Source organism: Oncorhynchus gorbuscha, unplaced genomic scaffold (genome assembly GCF_021184085.1).
Source record: "Oncorhynchus gorbuscha isolate QuinsamMale2020 ecotype Even-year unplaced genomic scaffold, OgorEven_v1.0 Un_scaffold_454, whole genome shotgun sequence".
Lineage (NCBI taxonomy): Eukaryota > Metazoa > Chordata > Actinopteri > Salmoniformes > Salmonidae > Oncorhynchus > Oncorhynchus gorbuscha.
Window position 1 is genome coordinate 562,836 of NW_025745294.1, and position 25,339 is coordinate 588,174.

At 51.5% G+C, this 25,339-nt stretch overlaps 1 protein-coding gene across 1 annotated transcript in view; it reads right to left on the reverse strand.

Annotated features, from left to right (window-relative positions):
* LOC124018253 (tubulin-specific chaperone D-like) overlaps window positions 1–25,339 on the reverse strand; it is a 162,905-nt gene that overhangs the window by 125,516 nt on the left and 12,050 nt on the right. The window contains 5 exon segments of the mRNA XM_046333519.1: window positions 1,702–1,776; window positions 2,951–3,011; window positions 4,475–4,617; window positions 5,357–5,489; window positions 18,948–18,993. Of these exon segments, the coding sequence (XP_046189475.1) occupies window positions 1,702–1,776; window positions 2,951–3,011; window positions 4,475–4,617; window positions 5,357–5,489; window positions 18,948–18,993 (458 nt within the window).

The following is a 25,339-nucleotide window of genomic DNA, read 5'->3' on the forward strand; positions in this document are numbered from 1 at the left end:
CCCCGCCCACTCAGCCTGTCTTTTTAAACTTCCTGGTAGTTAGCCATGAGAGGAAAAGATTTTAAAAATTCTACCCCCCCCCCAAAAAAAAAACCATTACGGGTCGTATTTTAATCAGTCAAAGGGTTATTTTACACGGGAATCAGAATTACTGTTTGGGAGATTTAATAAACTCAGCAAAAAAATAAACATCCCCTTTTTCAGGACCCTGTCTTTCAAAGATATTTGGATTTTTACGAAGTAATTTCACAGGTCTTCATTGTAAAGGGTTTAAACACCATGCTTGTTCAATGAACCATAAACAATGAATGAACATGCACCTGTGGAACGGTCGTTAAAACACTAACAGCTTACAGACGGTACGCAATTAAGGTCACAGTTACGAAAACGTAGGACACTAAAAGAGGCCTTTCTACTGACTCTGAAAAACACCAACTGAAAGATACCCAGGGTCCCTGATCATCTGCGTGAACGTGCCTTAGACATGCTGCAAGGAGGCATGAGGACTGCAGATGTGGCCAGGGAAAGAAATTGCAATGTCCGTGCTGTGAGACGCCCAAGACAGCGCTACAGGGAGACAGGACGGACAGCTGATCGTCCTCACAGTGGCAGACCACGTGTAACCACACCTGCACAGGATCGGTACATCCGAACATCACACCTGTGGGACAGGTACAGGATGGCAACAACAACTGCCCGAGTTACACCAGGAACGCACAATCCCTCCATCAGTGCTCAGACTGTCCGCTATAGGCTGAGAGAGGATGGACTGAGGGCTTGTAGGCCCGTTGTAAGGCAGGTCCTCACCAGACACGACTGGCAAAAATGTGCTCTTCACTGACGAGTCGCAGTTTTGTCTCACCAGGGTTGATGGTCGGATTCGCGTTTACCGTCAAAGGAATGAGCGTTACACTGAGGCCTGTACTCTGGAGCGGAATCGATTTGGAGGTGGAGGGTCCATCATGGTCTGGGGCGGTGTGTCACAGCATCATCAGACTGAGCTTGTTGTCATTGCAGACAATGTCAACTCTGTGTGTTACAGGGAAGACATCCTCCTCCCTCATGTGGTACCCTTCCTACAGGCTCATCCTGACATTACCCTCCAGCATGACAATGCCACCAGCCATACTGCTCATTCTGTGCATGATTTCCTGCAAGACAGGAATGTCAGTGTTCTGCCATGGCTAGCGAAGAGCCCAGATCTCAATCCCATTGAGCACGTCTGGGACCTGTTGGATCGGAGGGTGAGGGCTAAGGCCCCCCAGAAATGTCTGGGAACTTGCAGGTGCCTTGGTGGAAGAGTGGGGTAACATCTCACAGCAAGAACTGGCAAATCTGGTGCAGTCCATGAGGAGGAGATGCACTGCAGTACTTAATGCAGCTGGTGGCCACACCAGATGATGACTGTTACTTTTGATTTTGACCCTCTCTTTGTTCAGGGACACATTATTCCATTTCTGTTAGTCACATGTCTGTGGATCTTGATTTCTCAGTTGTTGAATCTTATGTTCATACAAATATTTACACATTAAGTTAAGTTTGCTGAAAATAAAACGCAGTAGACAGTGAGAGGACGTTTCTTTTTTTTGCTGAGTTCACCTTAACATATATGTGTATATTGTCTGATAAGATGATCCCCCAGTGGCACAGACAAATAGCACAACATCAACACGACAAAGCTGCAAATGAAGCAGTTGTTACCTGAAGCAGTCCAACACGGATCCAACCACCTCGTCAGCCAGCTCCCTGGGGAGTCGCCCCGTCACCCGCCCAATACTGAAACGAGGGAACACATGTTGGAGCCTATCTGAGCAATTCATCTGCACTTCATCAACATGAGGGCGTACTCCTCCCTATAGGCAGATATAACTCAGTGCTCCTCCCTATAGGCAGATATAACTCAGTGCTCCTCCCTATAGGCAGTTACATCAACATGAGGGCGTGCTCCTCCCTATAGGCAGATATAACTCAGTGCTCCTCTCTATAGGCAGATATAACTCAGGGCTCCTCCCTATAGACAGATATAACTCAGGGCTCCTCCCTATAGGCAGATATAACTCAGGGCTCCTCCCTATAGACAGATATAACTCAGGGCTCCTCCCTATAGGCAGATATAACTCAGGGCTCCTCCCTATAGACAGATATAACTCAGGGCTCCTCTCTATAGGCAGATATAACTCAGGGCTCCTCCCTATAGGCAGATATAACTCAGGGCTCCTCCCTATAGGCAGATATAACTCAGGGCTCCTCCCTATAGGAAGAGGACTGGCCACCCCACATAGCCCGGTTCCTCTCTAGGTTTCTTCCTAGGTTTTGGCCTTTCTAGGGAGTTTTTCCTAGCCACCGTGCTTTTACACCTGCATTGTTTGCTGTTTGGGGTTTTAGGCTGGGTTTCTGTACAGCACTTTGAGATATCAGCTGATGTACGAAGGGCTATATAAATAAATTTGATTTGATTTGATTTGATTTGATTTGATTTGATTTTGATATAGGCAGATATAACTCAGGGCTCCTCCCTATAGGCAGATATAACTCAGGGCTCCTCCCTATAGGCAGATATAACTCAGGGCTCCTCCCTATAGGCAGATATAACTCAGGGCTCCTCCCTATAGGCAGATATAACTCAGGGCTCCTCCCTATAGGCAGATATAACTCAGGGCTCCTCCCTATAGGCAGATATAACTCAGGGCTCCTCCCTATAGGCAGATATAACTCAGGGCTCCTCTCTATAGACAGATATAACTCAGGGCTCCTGCCTATAGGCAGATATAACTCAGGGCTCCTCCCTATAGGCAGATATAACTCAGGGCTCCTCCCTATAGGCAGATATAACTCAGGGCTCCTCCCTATAGGCAGATATAACTCAGGGCTCCTGCCTATAGCCATCATTCTGCCTTCTGAAAGACAGACGCTTAGTGTTTATCATTGTTCATTCAATGTGACAACTTACCCCTTAGCAGCAGACCAGCGCACGATGGTCTCCTTGTCCTTCAGCCCACCCAACAGTTGCTCTGTGAAATTACAGACAGAGAGAGAGAGTCACTACCTGAATAGCTGTGACTGAACACCATAACAGACAGAGAGAGAGAGTCACTACCTGAATAGCTGTGACTGAACACCATAACAGACAGAGAGAGAGAGAGAGAGAGTCACTACCTGAATAGCTGTGACTGAACACCATAACAGACAGACAGAGAGAGAGACACTACCTGAATAGCTGTGACTGAACACCATAACAGACAGAGAGAGAGTCACTACCTGAATAGCTGTGACTGAACACCATAACAGACAGAGAGAGAGTCACTACCTGAATAGCTGTGACTGAACACCATAACAGACAGAGAGAGAGTCACTACCTGAATAGCTGTGACTGAACACCATAACAGACAGAGAGAGTCACTACCTGAATAGCTGTGACTGAACACCATAACAGACCTGATGTGGGTCAAATTCAGTAGGGCTCACCGTAACAAAGTGTTTTGTAACAGAACATGTAAATCTGTGTTGTGTTGTTATTGGTCAAGTAGTTCAGGATGTTGCACACCTTACTGAACACAAGATACAGGCCTTAAAACCAATGAGACAGTGAGAAGGATGCTGACTTCAGACATATCAAGAGAGAGAACGAGAGAGAGAGCTGAGAGAACCAGAGAGAGAGAGAGCTTAGAGAACCAGAGAGAGAGAGAGCTGAGAGAACCAAAGAGAGAGCTAAGAGAACCAGAGAGAGAGCTGAGAGAACCAAAGAGAGAGCTGAGAGAACCAAAGAGAGAGCTGAGAGAACCAAAGAGAGAGCTGAGAGAACCAAAGAGAGAGCTAAGAGAACCAGAGAGAGAGCTGAGAGAACCAAAGAGAGAGCTAAGAGAACCAGAGAGAGAGCTGAGAGAACTAAAGAGAGAGCTGAGAGAACCAAAGAGAGAGCTAAGAGAACCAGAGAGAGAGCTGAGAGAACCAGAGAGAGAGCTGAGAGAACCAGAGAGAGAGAGAGAGAGAGCTGAGAGAACCAAAGAGAGAGAGAGCTGAGAGAACCAAAGAGAGAGAGAGCTGAGAGAACCAAAGAGAGAGAGAGCTGAGAGAACCAAAGAGAGATCTGAGAGAACCAGAGAGAGAGATCTGAGAGAACCAGAGAGAGAGAGCTGAGAGAACCAGAGAGAGAGAGCTGAGAGAACCAGAGAGAGAGAGCTGAGAGAACCAGAGAGAGAGAGAGCTGAGAGAACCAGAGAGAGAGAGAGCTGAGAGAACCAGAGAGAGAGAGAGCTGAGAGAACCAGAGAGAGAGAGAGCTGGGAGAACCAGAGAGAGAGAGCTGAGAGAACCAGAGAGAGAGAGAGCTGAGAGAACCAGAGAGAGAGAGCTGAGAGAACCAGAGAGAGAGAGAGCTGAGAGAACCAGAGAGAGAGAGAGCTGAGAGAACCAGAGAGAGAGCTGAGAGAGAGAAAGAATGAGAGAGAAGGAGAGAGAGAGTAACGCTGACTGACCGATGACGTTCTCCACCTCCTCTGGGATATCATAGTCCTCCTCCTGGCTCTGGGTCTCCATGTCTGGACTAACAGCCTCGACTGTGGAGCCAGACTGGGACAGAGACAGGTTGGCTGCCAGGGAGCGACTCCCTCTCTGGTACCTGAATGACAAGCAAACATACAAGGTCTCAACACAGTGAGACCAGCTTTCCCTTAACAAACGCTCAACGGCATGCGAAGGCTCTCAAATTAACATCTAGGGAGTGGGTCTTGCCTACGGAGCTGTGAGGGGAACGGCACCTCAGTACCTCCAGGCTCTGATCAGGCCCTACACCCAAACAAGGGCACTGCGTTCATCCACCTCTGGCCTGCTCGCCTCCCTACCACTGAGGAAGTACAGCTCCCGCTCAGCCCAGTCAAAACTGTTCGCTGCTCTGGCCCCCCAATGGTGGAACAAACTCCCTCACGACGCCAGGACAGCGGAGTCAACCTTCCGGAGACACCTGAAACCCCACCTCTTTAAGGAATACCTAGGATAGGATAAGTAATCCCTCTCACCCCCCCTTTAAGATTTAGATGCACTATTGTAAAGTGACTGTTCCACTGGATGTCATAAGGTGAATGCACCAATTTGTAAGTCGCTCTGGATAAGAGCGTCTGCTAAATGACTTAAATGTAATGTAATGTAAATGGGACTCCTCCACTGGTTGAGGAAGGTCAGACCCAGTCTCTGTACCAGCTTGACTCCTACCTCAGTGTGTGTGTGTGTGTGTGTGTGTGTGTGTGTGTGTGTGTGTGTGTGTGTGTGTGTGTGTGTGTGTGTGTGTGTGTGTGTGTGTGTGTGTGTGTGTGTGTGTGTGTGTGTGTGTGTGTGTGTGTGTGTGTGTGTGTGTGTCTCACCTCCACTTGGCCAGTCGGGGCTTGAGGAAGGTCAGACCCAGTCTCTGTACCAGCTTGACCGCCAGCTTCCTCAGCATAGCCTGGCTGCTCTCTGCCACGTGACACTGGTCCAGACACTGCAGCACCACCGGAGCTGAGGAACACACACACACACACACACACACACACACACACACACACACACACACACACACACACACACACACACACACACACACACACACACACACACACACCACCATGGTAACACTACACTGGTCCAGACATTGCAGCACCACCGGATAAACCGGGCATATGATTTAGCCATTCCATACACCGACGCGGGTCAGAGATCAGTCTGACTGCCCATCTCTGACAGTCACCGACGCGGGTCAGAGATGCAGTCTGAGGGCTGCCCATCTACTCGGGCGTGACAGTCACCGACGCGGGTCAGAGATGCAGTCTGAGGGCTGCCCATCTACTCGGGGCGTGACAGTCACCGACGCGGGTCAGCGGGGGCTCAGAGATGCAGTCTGAGTCTGGCTGCCCATCTACTCGGGCGTGACAGTCACCGACGCGGGTCAGAGATGCAGTCTGAGGGCTGCCCATCTACTCGGGGCGTGACAGTCACCGACGCGGGTCAGAGATGCAGTCTGAGGGCTGCCCATCTACTCGGGCGTGACAGTCACCGACGCGGGTCAGAGATGCAGTCTGCCCATCTACTCGGGGCTGACAGTCACCGACGCGGGTCAGAGATGCAGTCTGAGGGCTGCCCATCTACTCGGGCGTGACAGTCACCGACGCGGGTCAGAGATGCAGTCTGAGGGCTGCCCATCTACTCGGGCGTGACAGTCACCGACGCGGGTCAGCGGGTCAGAGATGCAGTCTGAGGGCTGCCCATCTACTCAGGGCGTGACAGTCACCGACGCGGGTCAGAGATGCAGTCTGAGGGCTGCCCATCTACTCGGGCGTGACAGTCACCGACGCGGGTCAGAGATGCAGTCTGAGGGCTGCCCATCTACTCGGGCGTGACAGTCACCGACGCGGGTCAGAGATGCAGTCTGAGGGCTGCCCATCTACTCGGGGCGTGACAGTCACCGACGCGGGTCAGAGATGCAGTCTGAGGGCTGCCCATCTACTCAGGGCGTGACAGTCACCGACGCGGGTCAGAGATGCAGTCTGAGGGCTGCCCATCTACTCGGGGCGTGACAGTCACCGACGCGGGTCAGAGATGCAGTCTGAGGGCTGCCCATCTACTCGGGCGTGACAGTCACCGACGCGGGTCAGAGATGCAGTCTGAGGGCTGCCCATCTACTCGGGCAGTCACCGACAGTCACCGGCTGCCCACGGGCGTGGTCAGAGAGAGATGCAGTCTGAGGGCTGCCCATCTACTCAGGGCGTGACAGTCACCGACGCGGGCTCAGAGATGCAGTCTGAGGGCTGCCCATCTACTCGGGGCGTGACAGTCACCGACGCGGGTCAGAGATGCAGTCTGAGGGCTGCCCATCTACTCAGGGCGTGTGGTTGTCACCGACGCGGGTCAGAGATGCAGTCTGAGGGCTGCCCATCTACTCAGGGCGTGACAGTCACCGACGCGGGTCAGAGATGCAGTCTGAGGGCTGCCCATCTACTCAGGGCGTGACAGTCACCGACGTGGGTCAGAGATGCAGTCTGAGGGCTGCCCATCTACTCGGGGCGTGACAGTCACCGACGCAGGTCAGAGATGCAGTCTGAGGGCTGCCCATCTACTCGGGGCGTGACAGTCACCGACGCGGGTCAGAGATGCAGTCTGAGGGCTGCCCATCTACTCAGGGCGTGTGGTTGTCACCGACGCGGGTCAGAGATGCAGTCTGAGGGCTGCCCATCTACTCAGGGCGTGACAGTCACCGACGCGGGTCAGAGATGCAGTCTGAGGGCTGCCCATCTACTCAGGGCGTGACAGTCACCGACGCGGGTCAGAGATGCAGTCTGAGGGCTGCCCATCTACTCAGGGCGTGACAGTCACCGACGCGGGTCAGAGATGCAGTCTGAGGGCTGCCCATCTACTCAGGGCGTGTGGTTGTCACCGACGCGGGTCAGAGATGCAGTCTGAGGGCTGCCCATCTACTCGGGGCGTGACAGTCACCGACGGGCGGGTCAGAGATGCAGTCTGAGGGCTGCCCATCTACTCAGGGCGTGACAGTCACCGACGCGGGTCAGAGATGCAGTCTGAGGGCTGCCCATCTACTCAGGGCGTGACAGTCACCGACGCGGGTCAGAGATGCAGTCACCTGCCCATCTACTGACAGTCACCGGCGGGTCAGAGATGCAGTCTGAGGGCTGCCCATCTACTCAGGAGGGCGTGAGAGATGCAGTCACCGACGTCACCGGGTCAGAGATGCAGTCTGAGGGCTGCCCATCTACTCAGGGCGTGACAGTCACCGACGCGGGTCAGAGATGCAGTCTGAGGGCTGCCCATCTACTCAGGGTGTGACAGTCACCGACGCGGGTCAGAGATGCAGTCTGAGGGCTGCCCATCTACTCGGGCGTGACAGTCACCGAGAGATGCAGTCACCCCATCTACTCGGGCGTGACAGTCACCGGTCAGAGATGCAGTCTGAGGGCTGCCCATCTACTCGGGCGTGACAGTCACCAGACAGTCTGAGGTCAGAGATGCAGTCTGAGGGCTGCCCATCTACTCGGGCGTGACAGTCACCGACGCGGGTCAGAGATGCAGTCTGAGGGCTGCCCATCTACTCGGGCGTGACAGTCACCGACGCGGGTCAGAGATGCAGTCTGAGGGCTGCCCATCTACTCGGGCGTGACAGTCACCGACGCGGGTCAGAGATGCAGTCTGAGGGCTGCCCATCTACTCGGGCGTGACAGTCACCGACGCGGGTCAGAGATGCAGTCTGAGGGCTGCCCATCTACTCGGGCGTGACAGTCACCGACGCGGGTCAGAGATGCAGTCTGAGGGCTGCCCATCTACTCGGGCGTGACAGTCACCGACGCGGGTCAGAGATGCAGTCTGAGGGCTGCCCATCTACTCGGGCGTGACAGTCACCGACGCGGGTCAGAGATGCAGTCTGAGGGCTGCCCATCTACTCGGGCGTGACAGTCACCGACGCGGGTCAGAGATGCAGTCTGAGGGCTGCCCATCTACTCGGGCGTGACAGTCACCGACGCGGGTGCAGTCTGAGGGCTGCCCATCTACTCAGGCGTGAGTCACCGAGAGATGCAGTCTGAGGGCTGCCCATCTACTCGGGGCGTGACAGTCACCGACGGTCAGGGTCTGAGAGATGCAGTCTGAGGGCTGCCCATCTACTCAGGGCGTGACAGTCACCGACGCGGGTCAGAGATGCAGTCTGAGGGCTGCCCATCTACTCGGGCGTGACAGTCACCGACGCGGGTCAGAGATGCAGTCTGAGGGCTGCCCATCTACTCGGGGCGTGACAGTCACCGACGCGGGTCAGAGATGCAGTCTGAGGGCTGCCCATCTACTCGGGCGTGACAGTCACCGACGCGGGTCAGAGATGCAGTCTGAGGGCTGCCCATCTACTCGGGCGTGACAGTCACCGGCTCAGAGATGCAGTCTGAGGGCTGCCCATCTACTCGGGCGTGACAGTCACCGACGCGGGTCAGAGATGCAGTCTGAGGGCTGCCCATCTCTCACGTGACAGTCACCGACGCGGGTCAGAGATGCAGTCTGAGGGCTGCCCATCTACTCGGGGGCGTGACAGTCACCGACGCGGGTCAGAGATGCAGTCTGAGGGCTGCCCATCTACTCAGGGCGTGTGGTCTGTCACCGACGCGGGTCAGAGATGCAGTCTGAGGGCTGCCCATCTACTCAGGGCGTGACAGTCACCGACGCGGGTCAGAGATGCAGTCTGAGGGCTGCCCATCTACTCAGGGCGTGACAGTCACCGACGCGGGTCAGAGATGCAGTCTGAGGGCTGCCCATCTACTCGGGCGTGACAGTCACCGACGCGGTCAGAGATGCAGTCTGAGGGCTGCCCATCTACTCAGGGCGTGTGGTTGTCACCGACGCGGGTCAGAGATGCAGTCTGAGGGCTGCCCATCTACTCGGGCGTGACAGTCACCGACGCGGGTCAGAGATGCAGTCTGAGGGCTGCCCATCTACTCGGGCGTGACAGTCACCGACGCGGGTCAGAGATGCAGTCTGAGGGCTGCCCATCTACTCGTGGGCGTGACAGTCCCATCCTCGGGCGGGTCACCGACGCGGGTCAGAGATGCAGTCTGAGGGCTGCCCATCTACTCAGGGCGTGACAGTCACCGACGCGGGTCAGAGATGCAGTCTGAGGGCTGCCCATCTACTCGGGCGTGACAGTCACCGACGCGGGTCAGAGATGCAGTCTGAGGGCTGCCCATCTACTCAGGGCGTGACAGTCACCGACGCGGGTCAGAGATGCAGTCTGAGGGCTGCCCATCTACTCGGGGCGTGACAGTCACCGACGTGGGTCAGAGATGCAGTCTGAGGGCTGCCCATCTACTCAGGGCGTGACAGTCACCGACGCGGGTCAGAGATGCAGTCTGAGGGCTGCCCATCTACTCGGGGCGTGACAGTCACCGACGCGGGTCAGAGATGCAGTCTGAGGGCTGCCCATCTACTCGGGGCGTGACAGTCACCGACGCGGGTCAGAGATGCAGTCTGAGGGCTGCCCATCTACTCGGGCGTGACAGTCACCGACGCGGGTCAGAGATGCAGTCTGAGGGCTGCCCATCTACTCGGGCGTGACAGTCACCGACGCAGGTCAGAGATGCAGTCTGAGGGCTGCCCATCTACTCGGGCGTGACAGTCACCGACGCGGGTCAGAGATGCAGTCTGAGGGCTGCCCATCTACTCGGGCGTGACAGTCACCGACGCGGGTCAGAGATGCAGTCTGAGGGCTGCCCATCTACTCGGGCGTGACAGTCACCGACGCGGGTCAGAGATGCAGTCTGAGGGCTGCCCATCTACTCAGGGCGTGACAGTCACCGACGCGGGTCAGAGATGCAGTCTGAGGGCTGCCCATCTACTCGGGCGTGACAGTCACCGACGCGGGTCAGAGATGCAGTCTGAGGGCTGCCCATCTACTCACAGGGCGGGTGAGATGCAGTCTGAGGGCTGCCCATCTACTCGGGCGTGACAGTCACCGGCGGGTCAGAGATGCAGTCTGAGGGCTGCCCATCTACTCGGGGCGTGACAGTCACCGACGTGGGTCAGAGATGCAGTCTGAGGGCTGCCCATCTACTCGGGGCGTGACAGTCACCGACGCGGGTCAGAGATGCAGTCTGAGGGCTGCCCATCTACTCGGGGCGTGACAGTCACCGACGCGGGTCAGAGATGCAGTCTGAGGGCTGCCCATCTACTCAGGGCGTGACAGTCACCGACGCGGGTCAGAGATGCAGTCTGAGGGCTGCCCATCTACTCGGGCGTGACAGTCACCGACGCGGGTCAGAGATGCAGTCTGAGGGCTGCCCATCTACTCGGGGTCAGAGATGCGTGACAGTCACCGACGCGGGTCAGAGATGCAGTCTGAGGGCTGCCCATCTACTCGGGCGTGACAGTCACCGACGCGGGTCAGAGATGCAGTCTGAGGGCTGCCCATCTACTCAGGGCGTGACAGTCACCGACGCGGGTCAGAGATGCAGTGTGAGGGCTGCCCATCTACTCAGGGCGTGACAGTCACCCGACGCGGGTCAGAGATGCAGTCTGAGGGCTGCCCATCTACTCGGGGCGTGACAGTCACCGACGCGGGTCAGAGATGCAGTCTGAGGGCTGCCCATCTACTCGGGCGTGACAGTCACCGACGCGGGTCAGAGATGCAGTCTGAGGGCTGCCCATCTACTCTGGCGTGACAGTCACCGACGCGGGTCAGAGATGCAGTCTGAGGGCTGCCCATCTACTCGGGGCGTGACAGTCACCGACGCGGGTCAGAGATGCAGTCTGAGGGCTGCCCATCTACTCGGGCGTGACAGTCACCGACGCGGGTCAGAGATGCAGTCTGAGGGCTGCCCATCTACTCGGGCGTGACAGTCACCGACGCGGGTCAGAGATGCAGTGTGAGGGCTGCCCATCTACTCAGGGCGTGACAGTCACCGACGCGGGTCAGAGATGCAGTCTGAGGGCTGCCCATCTACTCGGGCGTGACAGTCACCGACGCGGGTCAGAGATGCAGTCTGAGGGCTGCCCATCTACTCGGGCGTGACAGTCACCGACGCGGGTCAGAGATGCAGTCTGAGGGCTGCCCATCTACTCTGGGCGTGACAGTCACCGACGCGGGTCAGAGATGCAGTCTGAGGGCTGCCCATCTACTCGGGCGTGACAGTCACCGACGCGGGTCAGAGATGCAGTCTGAGGGCTGCCCATCTACTCGGGCGTGACAGTCACCGACGCGGGTCAGAGATGCAGTGTGAGGGCTGCCCATCTACTCGGGGCGTGACAGTCACCGACGCGGGTCAGAGATGCAGTCTGAGGGCTGCCCATCTACTCAGGGCGTGTGGTTGTCACCGACGCGGGTCAGAGATGCAGTCTGAGGGCTGCCCATCTACTCGGGCGTGACAGTCACCGACGCGGGTCAGAGATGCAGTCTGAGGGCTGCCCATCTACTCGGGCGTGACAGTCACCGACGCGGGTCAGAGATGCAGTCTGAGGGCTGCCCATCTACTCAGGGCGTGACAGTCACCGACGCGGGTCAGAGATGCAGTCTGAGGGCTGCCCATCTACTCAGGGCGTGACAGTCACCGACGCGGGTCAGAGATGCAGTGTGAGGGCTGCCCATCTACTCAGGGCGTGACAGTCACCGACGCGGGTCAGAGATGCAGTGTGAGGGCTGCCCATCTACTCAGGGCGTGACAGTCACCGACGCGGGTCAGAGATGCAGTCTGAGGGCTGCCCATCTACTCGGGCGTGACAGTCACCGACGCGGGTCAGAGATGCAGTCTGAGGGCTGCCCATCTACTCGGGGCGTGACAGTCACCGACGCGGGTCAGAGATGCAGTCTGAGGGCTGCCCATCTACTCTGGGCGTGACAGTCACCGACGCGGGTCAGAGATGCAGTCTGAGGGCTGCCCATCTACTCGGGGCGTGACAGTCACCGACGCGGGTCAGAGATGCAGTCTGAGGGCTGCCCATCTACTCGGGGCGTGACAGTCACCGACGCGGGTCAGAGATGCAGTGTGAGGGCTGCCCATCTACTCGGGGCGTGACAGTCACCGACGCGGGTCAGAGATGCAGTCTGAGGGCTGCCCATCTACTCAGGGCGTGTGGTTGTCACCGACGCGGGTCAGAGATGCAGTCTGAGGGCTGCCCATCTACTCGGGGCGTGACAGTCACCGACGCGGGTCAGAGATGCAGTCTGAGGGCTGCCCATCTACTCGGGGCGTGACAGTCACCGACGCGGGTCAGAGATGCAGTCTGAGGGCTGCCCATCTACTCAGGGCGTGACAGTCACCGACGCGGGTCAGAGATGCAGTCTGAGGGCTGCCCATCTACTCAGGGCGTGACAGTCACCGACGCGGGTCAGAGATGCAGTGTGAGGGCTGCCCATCTACTCAGGGCGTGACAGTCACCGACGCGGGTCAGAGATGCAGTCTGAGGGCTGCCCATCTACTCGGGGCGTGACAGTCACCGACGCGGGTCAGAGATGCAGTCTGAGGGCTGCCCATCTACTCGGGGCGTGACAGTCACCGACGCGGGTCAGAGATGCAGTCTGAGGGCTGCCCATCTACTCTGGGCATGACAGTCACCGACGCGGGTCAGAGATGCAGTCTGAGGGCTGCCCATCTACTCGGGGCGTGACAGTCACCGACGCGGGTCAGAGATGCAGTCTGAGGGCTGCCCATCTACTCGGGCGTGACAGTCACCGACGCGGGTCAGAGATGCAGTCTGAGGGCTGCCCATCTACTCGGGCGTGACAGTCACCGACGCGGGTCAGAGATGCAGTGTGAGGGCTGCCCATCTACTCAGGGCGTGACAGTCACCGACGCGGGTCAGAGATGCAGTCTGAGGGCTGCCCATCTACTCGGGCGTGACAGTCACCGACGCGGGTCAGAGATGCAGTCTGAGGGCTGCCCATCTACTCGGGCGTGACAGTCACCGACGCGGGTCAGAGATGCAGTCTGAGGGCTGCCCATCTACTCTGGGCGTGACAGTCACCGACGCGGGTCAGAGATGCAGTCTGAGGGCTGCCCATCTACTCGGGCGTGACAGTCACCGACGCGGGTCAGAGATGCAGTCTGAGGGCTGCCCATCTACTCGGGCGTGACAGTCACCGACGCGGGTCAGAGATGCAGTGTGAGGGCTGCCCATCTACTCGGGGCGTGACAGTCACCGACGCGGGTCAGAGATGCAGTCTGAGGGCTGCCCATCTACTCAGGGCGTGACAGTCACCGACGCGGGTCAGAGATGCAGTGTGAGGGCTGCCCATCTACTCGGGGCGTGACAGTCACCGACGCGGGTCAGAGATGCAGTCTGAGGGCTGCCCATCTACTCGGGGCGTGACAGTCACCGACGCGGGTCAGAGATGCAGTCTGAGGGCTGCCCATCTACTCTGGGCGTGACAGTCACCGACGCGGGTCAGAGATGCAGTCTGAGGGCTGCCCATCTACTCAGGGCGTGACAGTCACCGACGCGGGTCAGAGATGCAGTCTGAGGGCTGCCCATCTACTCAGGGCGTGACAGTCACCGACGCGGGTCAGAGATGCAGTGTGAGGGCTGCCCATCTACTCAGGGCGTGACAGTCACCGACGCGGGTCAGAGATGCAGTGTGAGGGCTGCCCATCTACTCAGGGCGTGACAGTCACCGACGCGGGTCAGAGATGCAGTGTGAGGGCTGCCCATCACCTCTTTGAACCATCACAATATTTCTAAACATTTTATCGGATCTGAAAGGCTCTTGTCATTGCACATCTCACACTACAACAGAACGCTGATCACCACCAGGAGCCAATGAGAGCTGGCCAGAGAAGCAGCCAGTCAGACGATGACGTTGCACCCAGAAGGTGTCGACTCTGGAGCAGGAGACATGACGACTACTAGTGTGGGTTTCTACTTGCCTTTAACCAAACATGTCAAATAGTCACAGCTCTGAAGTTCACAACCAATGTTATTCAATTCAAAATGTATTGGCTAGATATTTACACTCCGTGTGTAGAGTGTGTATGTCTGACTGGAACTATTTCTGAGGTTTGCTTTGAGCCACAGCTCGTTGTGATTACATTGTTAACGTAGTTACATCTTTGTTTTGGCGAGACAGCGAGCTGTGGAGAATCCTCACCACCAGGTGAAGAATCTGTGTCACATCGTTTAATGTGCTCATCACTACGTTGGTAAGACAACACACTACAGGAGAGACTGGTTTAATGTGCTCATCACTACGTTGGTAAGACAACACACTACAGGAAGGAGAATGGTTTAATGTGCTCATCACTACGTTGGTAAGACAAAACACTACAGGAGAGACTGGTTTAATGTGCTCACCACTACGTTGGTAAGACAACACACTACAGGAAGGAGAATGGTTTAATGTGCTCATCACTACGTTGGTAAGACAACACACTACAGGAGAGACTGGTTTAATGTGCTCATCACTACGTTGGTAAGACAACACACTACAGGAAGGAGAATGGTTTAATGTGCTCATCACTACGTTGGTAAGACAAAACACTACAGGAGAGACTGGTTTAATGTGCTCACCACTACGTTGGTAAGACAACACACTACAGGAAGGAGAATGGTTTAATGTGCTCATCACTACGTTGGTAAGACAACACACTACAGGAGAGACTGGTTTAATGTGCTCATCACTACGTTGGTAAGACAACACACTACAGGAAGGAGACTGGTTTAATGTGCTCACCACTACGTTGGTAAGACAACACACTACAGGAGAGGCTGGTTTAATGTGCTCATCACTACGTTGGTAAGACAACACACTACAGGAGAGACTGGTTTAATGTGCTCATCACTACGTTGGTAAGACAACACACTACAGGAGAGACTGGTTTAATGTGCTCACCACTACGTTGGTAAGACAACACACTACAGGAAGGAGACTGGTTTAATGTGCTCACCACTACGTTGGTAAGACAACACACTACAGGAAGGAGACTGGTTTAATGTGCTCATCACTACGTTGGTAAGACAACACACTACAGGAAGGAGAATGGTTTAATGTGCTCATCACTACGTTGGTAAGACAACACACTACAGGAAGGAGAATGGTTTAATGTGCTCATTACTACGTTGGTAAGACAAAACACTACACGAGAGGCTGGTTTAATGTGCTCATCACTACGTTGGTAAGACAACACACTACAGGAAGGAGACTGGTTTAATGTGCTCATCACTACGTTGGTAAGACAACACACTACAGGAAGGAGAATGGTTTAATGTGCTCACCACTACGTTGGTAAGACAAAACCACTACAGGAGAGACTGGTTTAATGTGCTCATCACTACGTTGGTAAGACAAAACACTACAGGAGAGACTGGTTTAATGTGCTCATCACTACGTTGGTAAGACAAAACACTACAGGAGAGGCTGGTTTAATGTGCTCATCACTACGTTGGTAAGACAAAACACTACAGGAGAGACTGGTTTAATGTGCTCATCACTACGTTGGTAAGACAACACACTACAGGAGAGGCTGGTTTAATGTGCTCACCACTACATTGGTAAGACAAAACACTACAGGAGAGACTGGTTTAATGTGCTCCTCACTACGTTGGTAAGACAACACACTACAGGAGAAACTGGTTTAATGTGCTCACCACTACGTTGGTAAGACAACACACTACAGGAGAGACTGGTTTAATGTGCTCATCACTACGTTGGTAAGACAACACACTACAGGAGAGACTGGTTTAATGTGCTCATCACTACGTTGGTAAGACAACACACTACAGGAGAGGCTGGTTTAATGTGCTCACCACTACGTTGGTAAGACAACACACTACAGGAGAGACTGGTTTAATGTGCTCATCACTACGTTGGTAAGACAACACACTACAGGAGAGACTGGTTTAATGTGCTCATCACTACGTTGGTAAGACAACACACTACAGGAGAGGCTGGTTTAATGTGCTCACCACTACGTTGGTAAGACAAAACACTACAGGAGAGACTGGTTTAATGTGCTCACCACTACGTTGGTAAGACAACACACTACAGGAGAGACTGGTTTAATGTGCTCATCACTACGTTGGTAAGATAAAACACTACAGGAGAGGCTGGTTTAATGTGCTCATCACTACGTTGGTAAGACAAAACACTACAGGAGAGACTGGTTTAATGTGCTCACCACTACGTTGGTAAGACAACACACTACAGGAGAGACTGGTTTAATGTGCTCATCACTACGTTGGTAAGATAAAACACTACAGGAGAGGCTGGTTTAATGTGCTCATCACTACGTTGGTAAGACAAAACACTACAGGAGAGGCTGGTTTAATGTGCTCATCACTACATTGCCAAGACAACACACTACAGGAGAGGCTGGTTTAATGTGCTCATCACTACGTTGGTAAGACAACACACTACAGGAGAGGCTGGTTTAATGTGCTCACCACTACGTTGGTAAGACAACACACTACAGGAGAGACTGGTTTAATGTGCTCATCACTACGTTGGTAAGACAACACACTACAGGAGAGACTGGTTTAATGTGCTCATCACTACGTTGGTAAGACAAAACACTACAGGAGAGACTGGTTTAATGTGCTCACCACTACGTTGGTAAGACAACACACTACAGGAGAGACTGGTTTAATGTGCTCACCACTACGTTGGTAAGACAACACACTACAGGAGAGACTGGTTTAATGTGCTCATCACTACGTTGGTAAGACAACACACTACAGGAGAGGCTGGTTTAATGTGCTCATCACTACGTTGGTAAGACAACACACTACAGGAAGGAGACTGGTTTAATGTGCTCACCACTACGTTGGTAAGACAACACACTACAGGAGAGGCTGGTTTAATGTGCTCATCACTACGTTGGTAAGATAAAACACTACAGGAGAGACTGGTTTAATGTGCTCATCACTACGTTGGTAAGATAAAACACTACAGGAGAGACTGGTTTAATGTGCTCATCACTACGTTGGTAAGATAAAACACTACAGGAGAGACTGGTTTAATGTGCTCACCACTACGTTGGTAAGACAACACACTACAGGAGAGACTGGTTTAATGTGCTCATCACTACGTTGGTAAGACAAAACACTACAGGAGAGACTGGTTTAATGTGCTCATCACTACGTTGGTAAGACAACACACTACAGGAGAGACTGGTTTAATGTGCTCACCACTACGTTGGTAAGACAACACACTACAGGAGAGACTGGTTTAATGTGCTCATCACTACGTTGGTAAGACAACACACTACAGGAGAGACTGGTTTAATGTGCTCATCACTACGTTGGTAAGACAAAACACTACAGGAGAGACTGGTTTAATGTGCTCACCACTACGTTGGTAAGACAACACACTACAGGAGAGACTGGTTTAATGTGCTCATCACTACGTTGGTAAGATAAAACACTACAGGAGAGACTGGTTTAATGTGCTCATCACTACGTTGGTAAGACAACACACTACAGGAGAGGCTGGTTTAATGTGCTCACCACTACGTTGGTAAGACAACACACTACAGGAGAGACTGGTTTAATGTGCTCATCACTACGTTGGTAAGACAACACACTACAGGAGAGGCTGGTTTAATGTGCTCATCACTACATTGGTAAGACAACACACTACAGGAGAGACTGGTTTAATGTGCTCATCACTACGTTGGTAAGACAACACACTACAGGAGAGACTGGTTTAATGTGCTCACCACTACGTTGGTAAGACAAAACACTACAGGAGAGACTGGTTTAATGTGCTCATCACTACGTTGGTAAGACAACACACTACAGGAGAGGCTGGTTTAATGTGCTCACCACTACGTTGGTAAGACAACACACTACAGGAGAGGCTGGTTTAATGTGAGAGGCTCAGTGTAGTAGTAGTAGATAACACCGAGCTCAGTGTAGTCAGGGGTGTAGATAACACCGAGCGTTAGTATCACACACCATCACCTACAGCCAGTATCATGGTCACAGCAGTCAACATTAGAAGATCACCTACATTTAATTTATTTATTTAGCAGATGCTCTTATCACAATGGATAAAGGAGGTAAGACAACTACTTATCACAATGGATGCAGGAGGTAAGACAACTACTTATCACAATGGATAAAGGAGGTAAGACAACTACTTATCACAATGGATGAAGGAGGTAAGAAAACTACTTATCACAATGGATAAAGGAGGTAAGACAACTACTTATCACAATGGATAAAGGAGGTAAGACAACTACTTATCACAATGGATAAAGGAGGTAAGACAACTACTTATCACAATGGATGAAGGAGGTAAGACAACTACTTATCACAATGGATAAAGGAGGTAAGACAATTACTTATCACAGTGGATGGAGGTGGTAAGACAACTACTTATCACAATGGATAAAGGAGGTAAGACAATTACTTATCACAGTGGATAAAGGAGGTAAGACAATTACTTATCACAGTGGATAAAGTAAATTTGCTGATTAAAAAGCAACTATTGAAGGACATTCTTACCGTACTGGAGAAAGTCATCTCTCTTGCCATGCTTGAATAGCTGGGCCTAGAAGACAGACGGGAGACAGGAGAGAGAGGAGAGACAGGAGAGAGAGGAGAGACAGGAGAGAGAGGTGAGACAGGAGAGAGAGGTGAGACAGGAGAGAGAGGTGAGACAGGAGAGAGGTGAGACAGGAGAGAGACACAGTAGAGAGACAGGAGAGAGAGGAGAGAGACACAGTAGAGAGACAGGAGAGAGACCGGAGAGAGACACAGTAGAGATACAGGAGAGAGAGGAGGAGACAGGAGAGAGACACAGTAGAGAGACAGGAGAGAGAGGAGACACAGTAGAGAGACCGGTGAGAGACACAGTAGAGATACAGGAGAGAGAGGAGGAGACAGGAGAGAGACACAGTAGAGAGACAGGAGAGAGAGGAGAGAGACACAGTAGAGAGACAGGAGAGATAGGAGAGACAGGAAAGAGAGACAGGAAAGAGAGACAGGAAAGAGAGACAGGAAAGAGAGACAGGAAAGAGAGACAGGAAAGAGAGACAGGAAAGAGAGACAGGAAAGAGAGACAGGAAAGAGAGACAGGAAAGAGAGACAGGAAAGAGAGACAGGAAAGAGAGACAGGAAAGAGAGACAGGAAAGAAAGACAGGAAAGAGAGACAGGAAAGAGACAGAGAGAGAGACAGGAAAGAGAGACAGGAAAGAGAGACAGGAAAGAGAGACAGGAAAGAGAGACAGGAAAGAGAGACAGGAAAGAGAGACAGGAAAGAGAGACAGGAAAGAGAGACAGGAAAGAGAGACAGGAAAGAGAGACAGGAAAGAGAGACAGGAAAGAGAGACAGGAAAGAGAGACAGGAAAGAGAGACAGGAAAGAAAGACAGGAAAGAGAGACAGGAAAGAGACAGAAAGAGAGACAGGAAAGAGAGACAGGAAAGAGAGACAGGAAAGAGAGACAGGAAAGAGAGACAGGAAAGAGAGACAGGAAAGAGAGACAGGAAAGAGAGACAGGAAAGAGAGACAGGAAAGAGAGACAGGAAAGAAAGACAGGAAAGAGAGACAGGAAAGAGACAGAGAGAGAGACAGGAAAGAGAGACAGGAAGAGAGACAGGAAAGAGAGACAGGAAAGAGAGACAGGAAAGAGAGACAGGAAAGAGAGACAGGAAAGAGAGACAGGAAAGAGAGACAGGAAAGAGAGACAGGAAAGAGAGACAGGAAGAAAGACAGGAAAGAGAGACAGGAAAGAGACAGAAAGAGAGACAGGAAAGAGAGACAGGAAAGAGAGACAGGAAAGAGAGACAGGAAAGAGAGACAGGAAAGAGAGACAGGAAAGAGAGACAGGAAAGAGAGACAGGAAAGAGAGACAGGAAAGAGAGACAGGAAAGAAAGACAGGAAAGAGAGACAGGAAAGAGACAGAGAGAGAGACAGGAAAGAGAGACAGGAAAGAGAGACAGGAAAGAGAGACAGGAAAGAGAGACAGGAAAGAGAGACAGGAAAGAAAGACAGGAAAGAGAGACAGGAAAGAGACAGAAAGAGAGACAGGAAAGAGAGACAGGAAAGAGAGACAGGAAAGAGAGACAGGAAAGAGAGACAGGAAAGAGAGACAGGAAAGAGAGACAGGAAAGAGAGACAGGAAAGAGAGACAGGAAAGAGAGACAGGAAAGAAAGACAGGAAAGAGAGACAGGAAAGAGACAGAGAGAGAGACAGGAAAGAGAGACAGGAAAGAGAGACAGGAAAGAGAGACAGGAAAGAGAGACAGGAAAGAGAGACAGGAAAGAGAGACAGGAAAGAGACAGAGAGAGAGACAGGAAAGAGAGACAGGAAAGAGAGACAGGAAAGAGAGACAGGAAAGAGAGACAGGAAGAGAGACAGGAAAGAAAGACAGGAAAGAGAGACAGGAAAGAGACAGAAAGAGAGACAGGAAAGAGAGACAGGAGAGACAGGAAGAGAGAGAGGAAAGAGAGACAGGAAAGAGAGACAGGAAAGAGAGACAGGAAAGAGAGACAGGAAAGAGAGACAGGAAAGAGAGACAGGAAAGAAAGACAGGAAAGAGAGACAGGAAAGAGACAGAGAGAGAGACAGGAAAGAGAGACAGGAAAGAGAGACAGGAAAGAGAGACAGGAAAGAGAGACAGGAAAGAGAGACAGGAAAGAGAGACAGGAAAGAGAGGAGCAACAACATCAATATCGTGGATGATATCGAAATAATACATTTTCATTTTAAATTTTGAAATTAAATCACCACTAACCTCAACCTTCTGGATGTAGTCTGGGATTACATCACCACTAACCTCAACCTTCTGGATGTAGTCTGGGATTACATCACCACTAACCTCAACCTTCTGGATGTAGTCTGGGATTAAATCACCACTAACCTCAACCTTCTGGATGTAGTCTGGGATTACATCACCACTAACCTCAACCTTCTGGATGTAGTCTGGGATTACATCACCACTAACCTCAACCTTCTGGATGTAGTCTGGGATTAAATCACCACTAACCTCAACCTTCTGGATGTAGTCTGGGATTAAATCACCACTAACCTCAACCTTCTGGATGTAGTCTGGGATTAAATCACCACTAACCTCAACCTTCTGGATGTAGTCTGGGATTAAATCACCACTAACCTCAACCTTCTGGATGTAGTCTGGGATTACATCACCACTAACCTCAACCTTCTGGATGTAGTCTGGGATTAAATCACCACTAACCTCAACCTTCTGGATGTAGTCTGGGATTAAATCACCACTAACCTCAACCTTCTGGATGTAGTCTGTGATTACATCACCACTAACCTCAACCTTCTGGATGTAGTCTGGGATTAAATCACCACTAACCTCAACCTTCTGGATGTAGTCTGGGATTAAATCACCACTAACCTCAACCTTCTGGATGTAGTCTGGGATTAAATCACCACTAACCTCAACCTTCTGGATGTAGTCTGGGATTAAATCACCACTAACCTCAACCTTCTGGATGTAGTCTGGGATTACATCACCACTAACCTCAACCTTCTGGATGTAGTCTGGGATTACATCACCACTAACCTCAACCTTCTGGATGTAGTCTGGGATTAAATCACCACTAACCTCAACCTTCTGGATGTAGTCTGGGATTACATCACCACTAACCTCAACCTTCTGGATGTAGTCTGGGATTAAATCACCACTAACCTCAACCTTCTGGATGTAGTCTGGGATTACATCACCACTAACCTCAACCTTCTGGATGTAGTCTGGGATTAAATCACCACTAACCTCAACCTTCTGGATGTAGTCTGGGATTACATCACCACTAACCTCAACCTTCTGGATGTAGTCTGGGATTAAATCACCACTAACCTCAACCTTCTGGATGTAGTCTGGGATTACATCACCACTAACCTCAACCTTCTGGATGTAGTCTGGGATTAAATCACCACTAACCTCAACCTTCTGGATGTAGTCTGGGATTACATCACCACTAACCTCAACCTTCTGGATGTAGTCTGGGATTAAATCACCACTAACCTCAACCTTCTGGATGTAGTCTGGGATTACATCACCACTAACCTCAACCTTCTGGATGTAGTCTGGGATTACATCACCACTAACCTCAACCTTCTGGATGTAGTCTGGGATTACATCACCACTAACCTCAACCTTCTGGATGTAGTCTGGGATTAAATCACCACTAACCTCAACCTTCTGGATGTAGTCTGGGATTACATCACCACTAACCTCAACCTTCTGGATGTAGTCTGGGATTACATCACCACTAACCTCAACCTTCTGGATGTAGTCTGGGATTAAATCACCACTAACCTCAACCTTCTGGATGTAGTCTGGGATTAAATCACCACTAACCTCAACCTTCTGGATGTAGTCTGGGATTAAATCACCACTAACCTCAACCTTCTGGATGTAGTCTGGGATTACATCACCACTAACCTCAACCTTCTGGATGTAGTCTGGGATTAAATCACCACTAACCTCAACCTTCTGGATGTAGTCTGGGATTAAATCACCACTAACCTCAAACTTCTGGATGTAGTCTGGGATTAAATCACCACTAACCTCAACCTTCTGGATGTAGTCTGGGATTACATCACCACTAACCTCAACCTTCTGGATGTCATTACATGTTGCAGTGAGGACTGCCGTTTGATAAAGGTTCATTTTAACTACTCTTCTAAAGCCATTCCTCTCAGTCTCTTTAATCACTCCCCATTCCTCTCAGTCTCTTTAATCACTCCCCATTCTCTCAGTCTCTTTAATCACTCCCCATTCCTCTCAGTCTCTTTAATCACTCCCCATTCCTCTCAGTCTCTTTAATCACTCCCCATTCTCTCAGTCTCTTTAATCACTCCCCATTCTCTCAGTCTCTTTAATCACTCCCCATTCCTCTCAGTCTCTTTAATCACTCCCCATTCCTCTCAGTCTCTTTAATCACTCCCCATTCCTCTCAGTCTCTTTAATCACTCCCCATTCCTCTCAGTCTCTTTAATCACTCCCCATTCCTCTCAGTCTCTTTAATCACTCCCCATTCCTCTCAGTCTCTTTAATCACTCCCCATTCCTCTCAGTCTCTTTAATCACTCCCCATTCCTCTCAGTCTCTTTAATCACTCCCCATTCCTCTCAGTCTCTTTAATCACTCCCCATTCCTCTCAGTCTCTTTAATCACTCCCCATTCCTCTCAGTCTCTTTAATCACTCCCCATTCCTCTCAGTCTCTTTAATCACTCCCCATTCCTCTCAGTCTCTTTAATCACTCCCCATTCCTCTCAGTCTCTTTAATCACTCCCCACTCTCTCAGTCTCTTTAATCACTCCACATTCCTCTCAGTCTCTTTAATCACTCCCCATTCCTCTCAGTCTCTTTAATCACTCCCCATTCCTCTCAGTCTCTTTAATCACTCCCCATTCCTCTCAGTCTCTTTAATCACTCCCCATTCCTCTCAGTCTCTTTAATCACTCCCCATTCCTCTCAGTCTCTTTAATCACTCCCCATTCCTCTCAGTCTCTTTAATCACTCCCCACTCTCTCAGTCTCTTTTCTCACCCCCCATTTCTCACTCCACATTCTCTCAGTCTCTTTAATCACTCCCCATTCTCTCAGTCTCTTTAATCACTCCCCATTCCTCTCAGTCTCTTTTCTCACCCCCCATTTCTCACTCCCCATTCTCTCAGTCTCTTTAATCACTCCCCATTCTCTCAGTCTCTTTTCTCACTCCCCACTTCTCTCAGTCTCTTTAATCACTCCCCATTTCTCTCAGCCTCTTTTCTCACCCCCCATTTCTCACTCTTTTCTCAGTCTCTTTAATCACTCCCCACTCTCTCAGTCTCTTTAATCACTCCCCACTCTCTCAGTCTCTTTAATCACTCCCCACTCTCTCAGTCTCTTTAATCACTCCCCACTCTCTCAGTCTCTTTAATCACTCCCCACTCTCTCAGTCTCTTTAATCACTCCCCACTCTCTCAGTCTCTTTAATCACTCCCCACTCTCTCAGTCTCTTTAATCACTCCCCACTCTCAGTCTCTTTAATCACTCCCCACTCTCTCAGTCTCTTTAATCACTCCCCACTCTCTCAGTCTCTTTAATCACTCCCCACTCTCGCAGTCTCTTTAATCACTCCCCACTCTCTCAGTCTCTTTAATCACTCCCCACTCTCTCAGTCTCTTTAATCACTCCCCACTCTCTCAGTCTCTTTAATCACTCCCCATTCCTCTCAGTCTCTTTAATCACTCCCCATTTCTCTCAGCCTCTTTTCTCACCCCCCATTTCTCACTCTTTTCTCAGTCTCTTTAATCACTCCCCACTCTCTCAGTCTCTTTAATCACTCCCCACTCTCTCAGTCTCTTTAATCACTCCCCACTCTCTCAGTCTCTTTAATCACTCCCCACTCTCTCAGTCTCTTTAATCACTCCCCACTCTCTCAGTCTCTTTAATCACTCCCCACTCTCTCAGTCTCTTTAATCACTCCCCACTCTCTCAGTCTCTTTAATCACTCCCCATTCTCTCAGTCTCTTTAATCACTCCCCACTCTCTCAGTCTCTTTAATCACTCCCCATTCTCTCAGTCTCTTTAATCACTCCCCACTCTCTCAGTCTCTTTTCTCACCCCCCATTTCTCACTCCACATTCTCTCAGTCTCTTTAATCACTCCCCATTCTCTCAGTCTCTTTAATCACTCCCCATTCCTCTCAGTCTCTTTTCTCACCCCCATTTCTCACTCCCCATTCTCTCAGTCTCTTTAATCACTCCCCATTCTCTCAGTCTCTTTTCTCACTCCCCACTTCTCTCAGTCTCTTTAATCACTCCCCATTTCTCTCAGCCTCTTTTCTCACCCCCCATTTCTCACTCTTTTCTCAGTCTCTTTAATCACTCCCCACTCTCTCAGTCTCTTTAATCACTCCCCACTCTCTCAGTC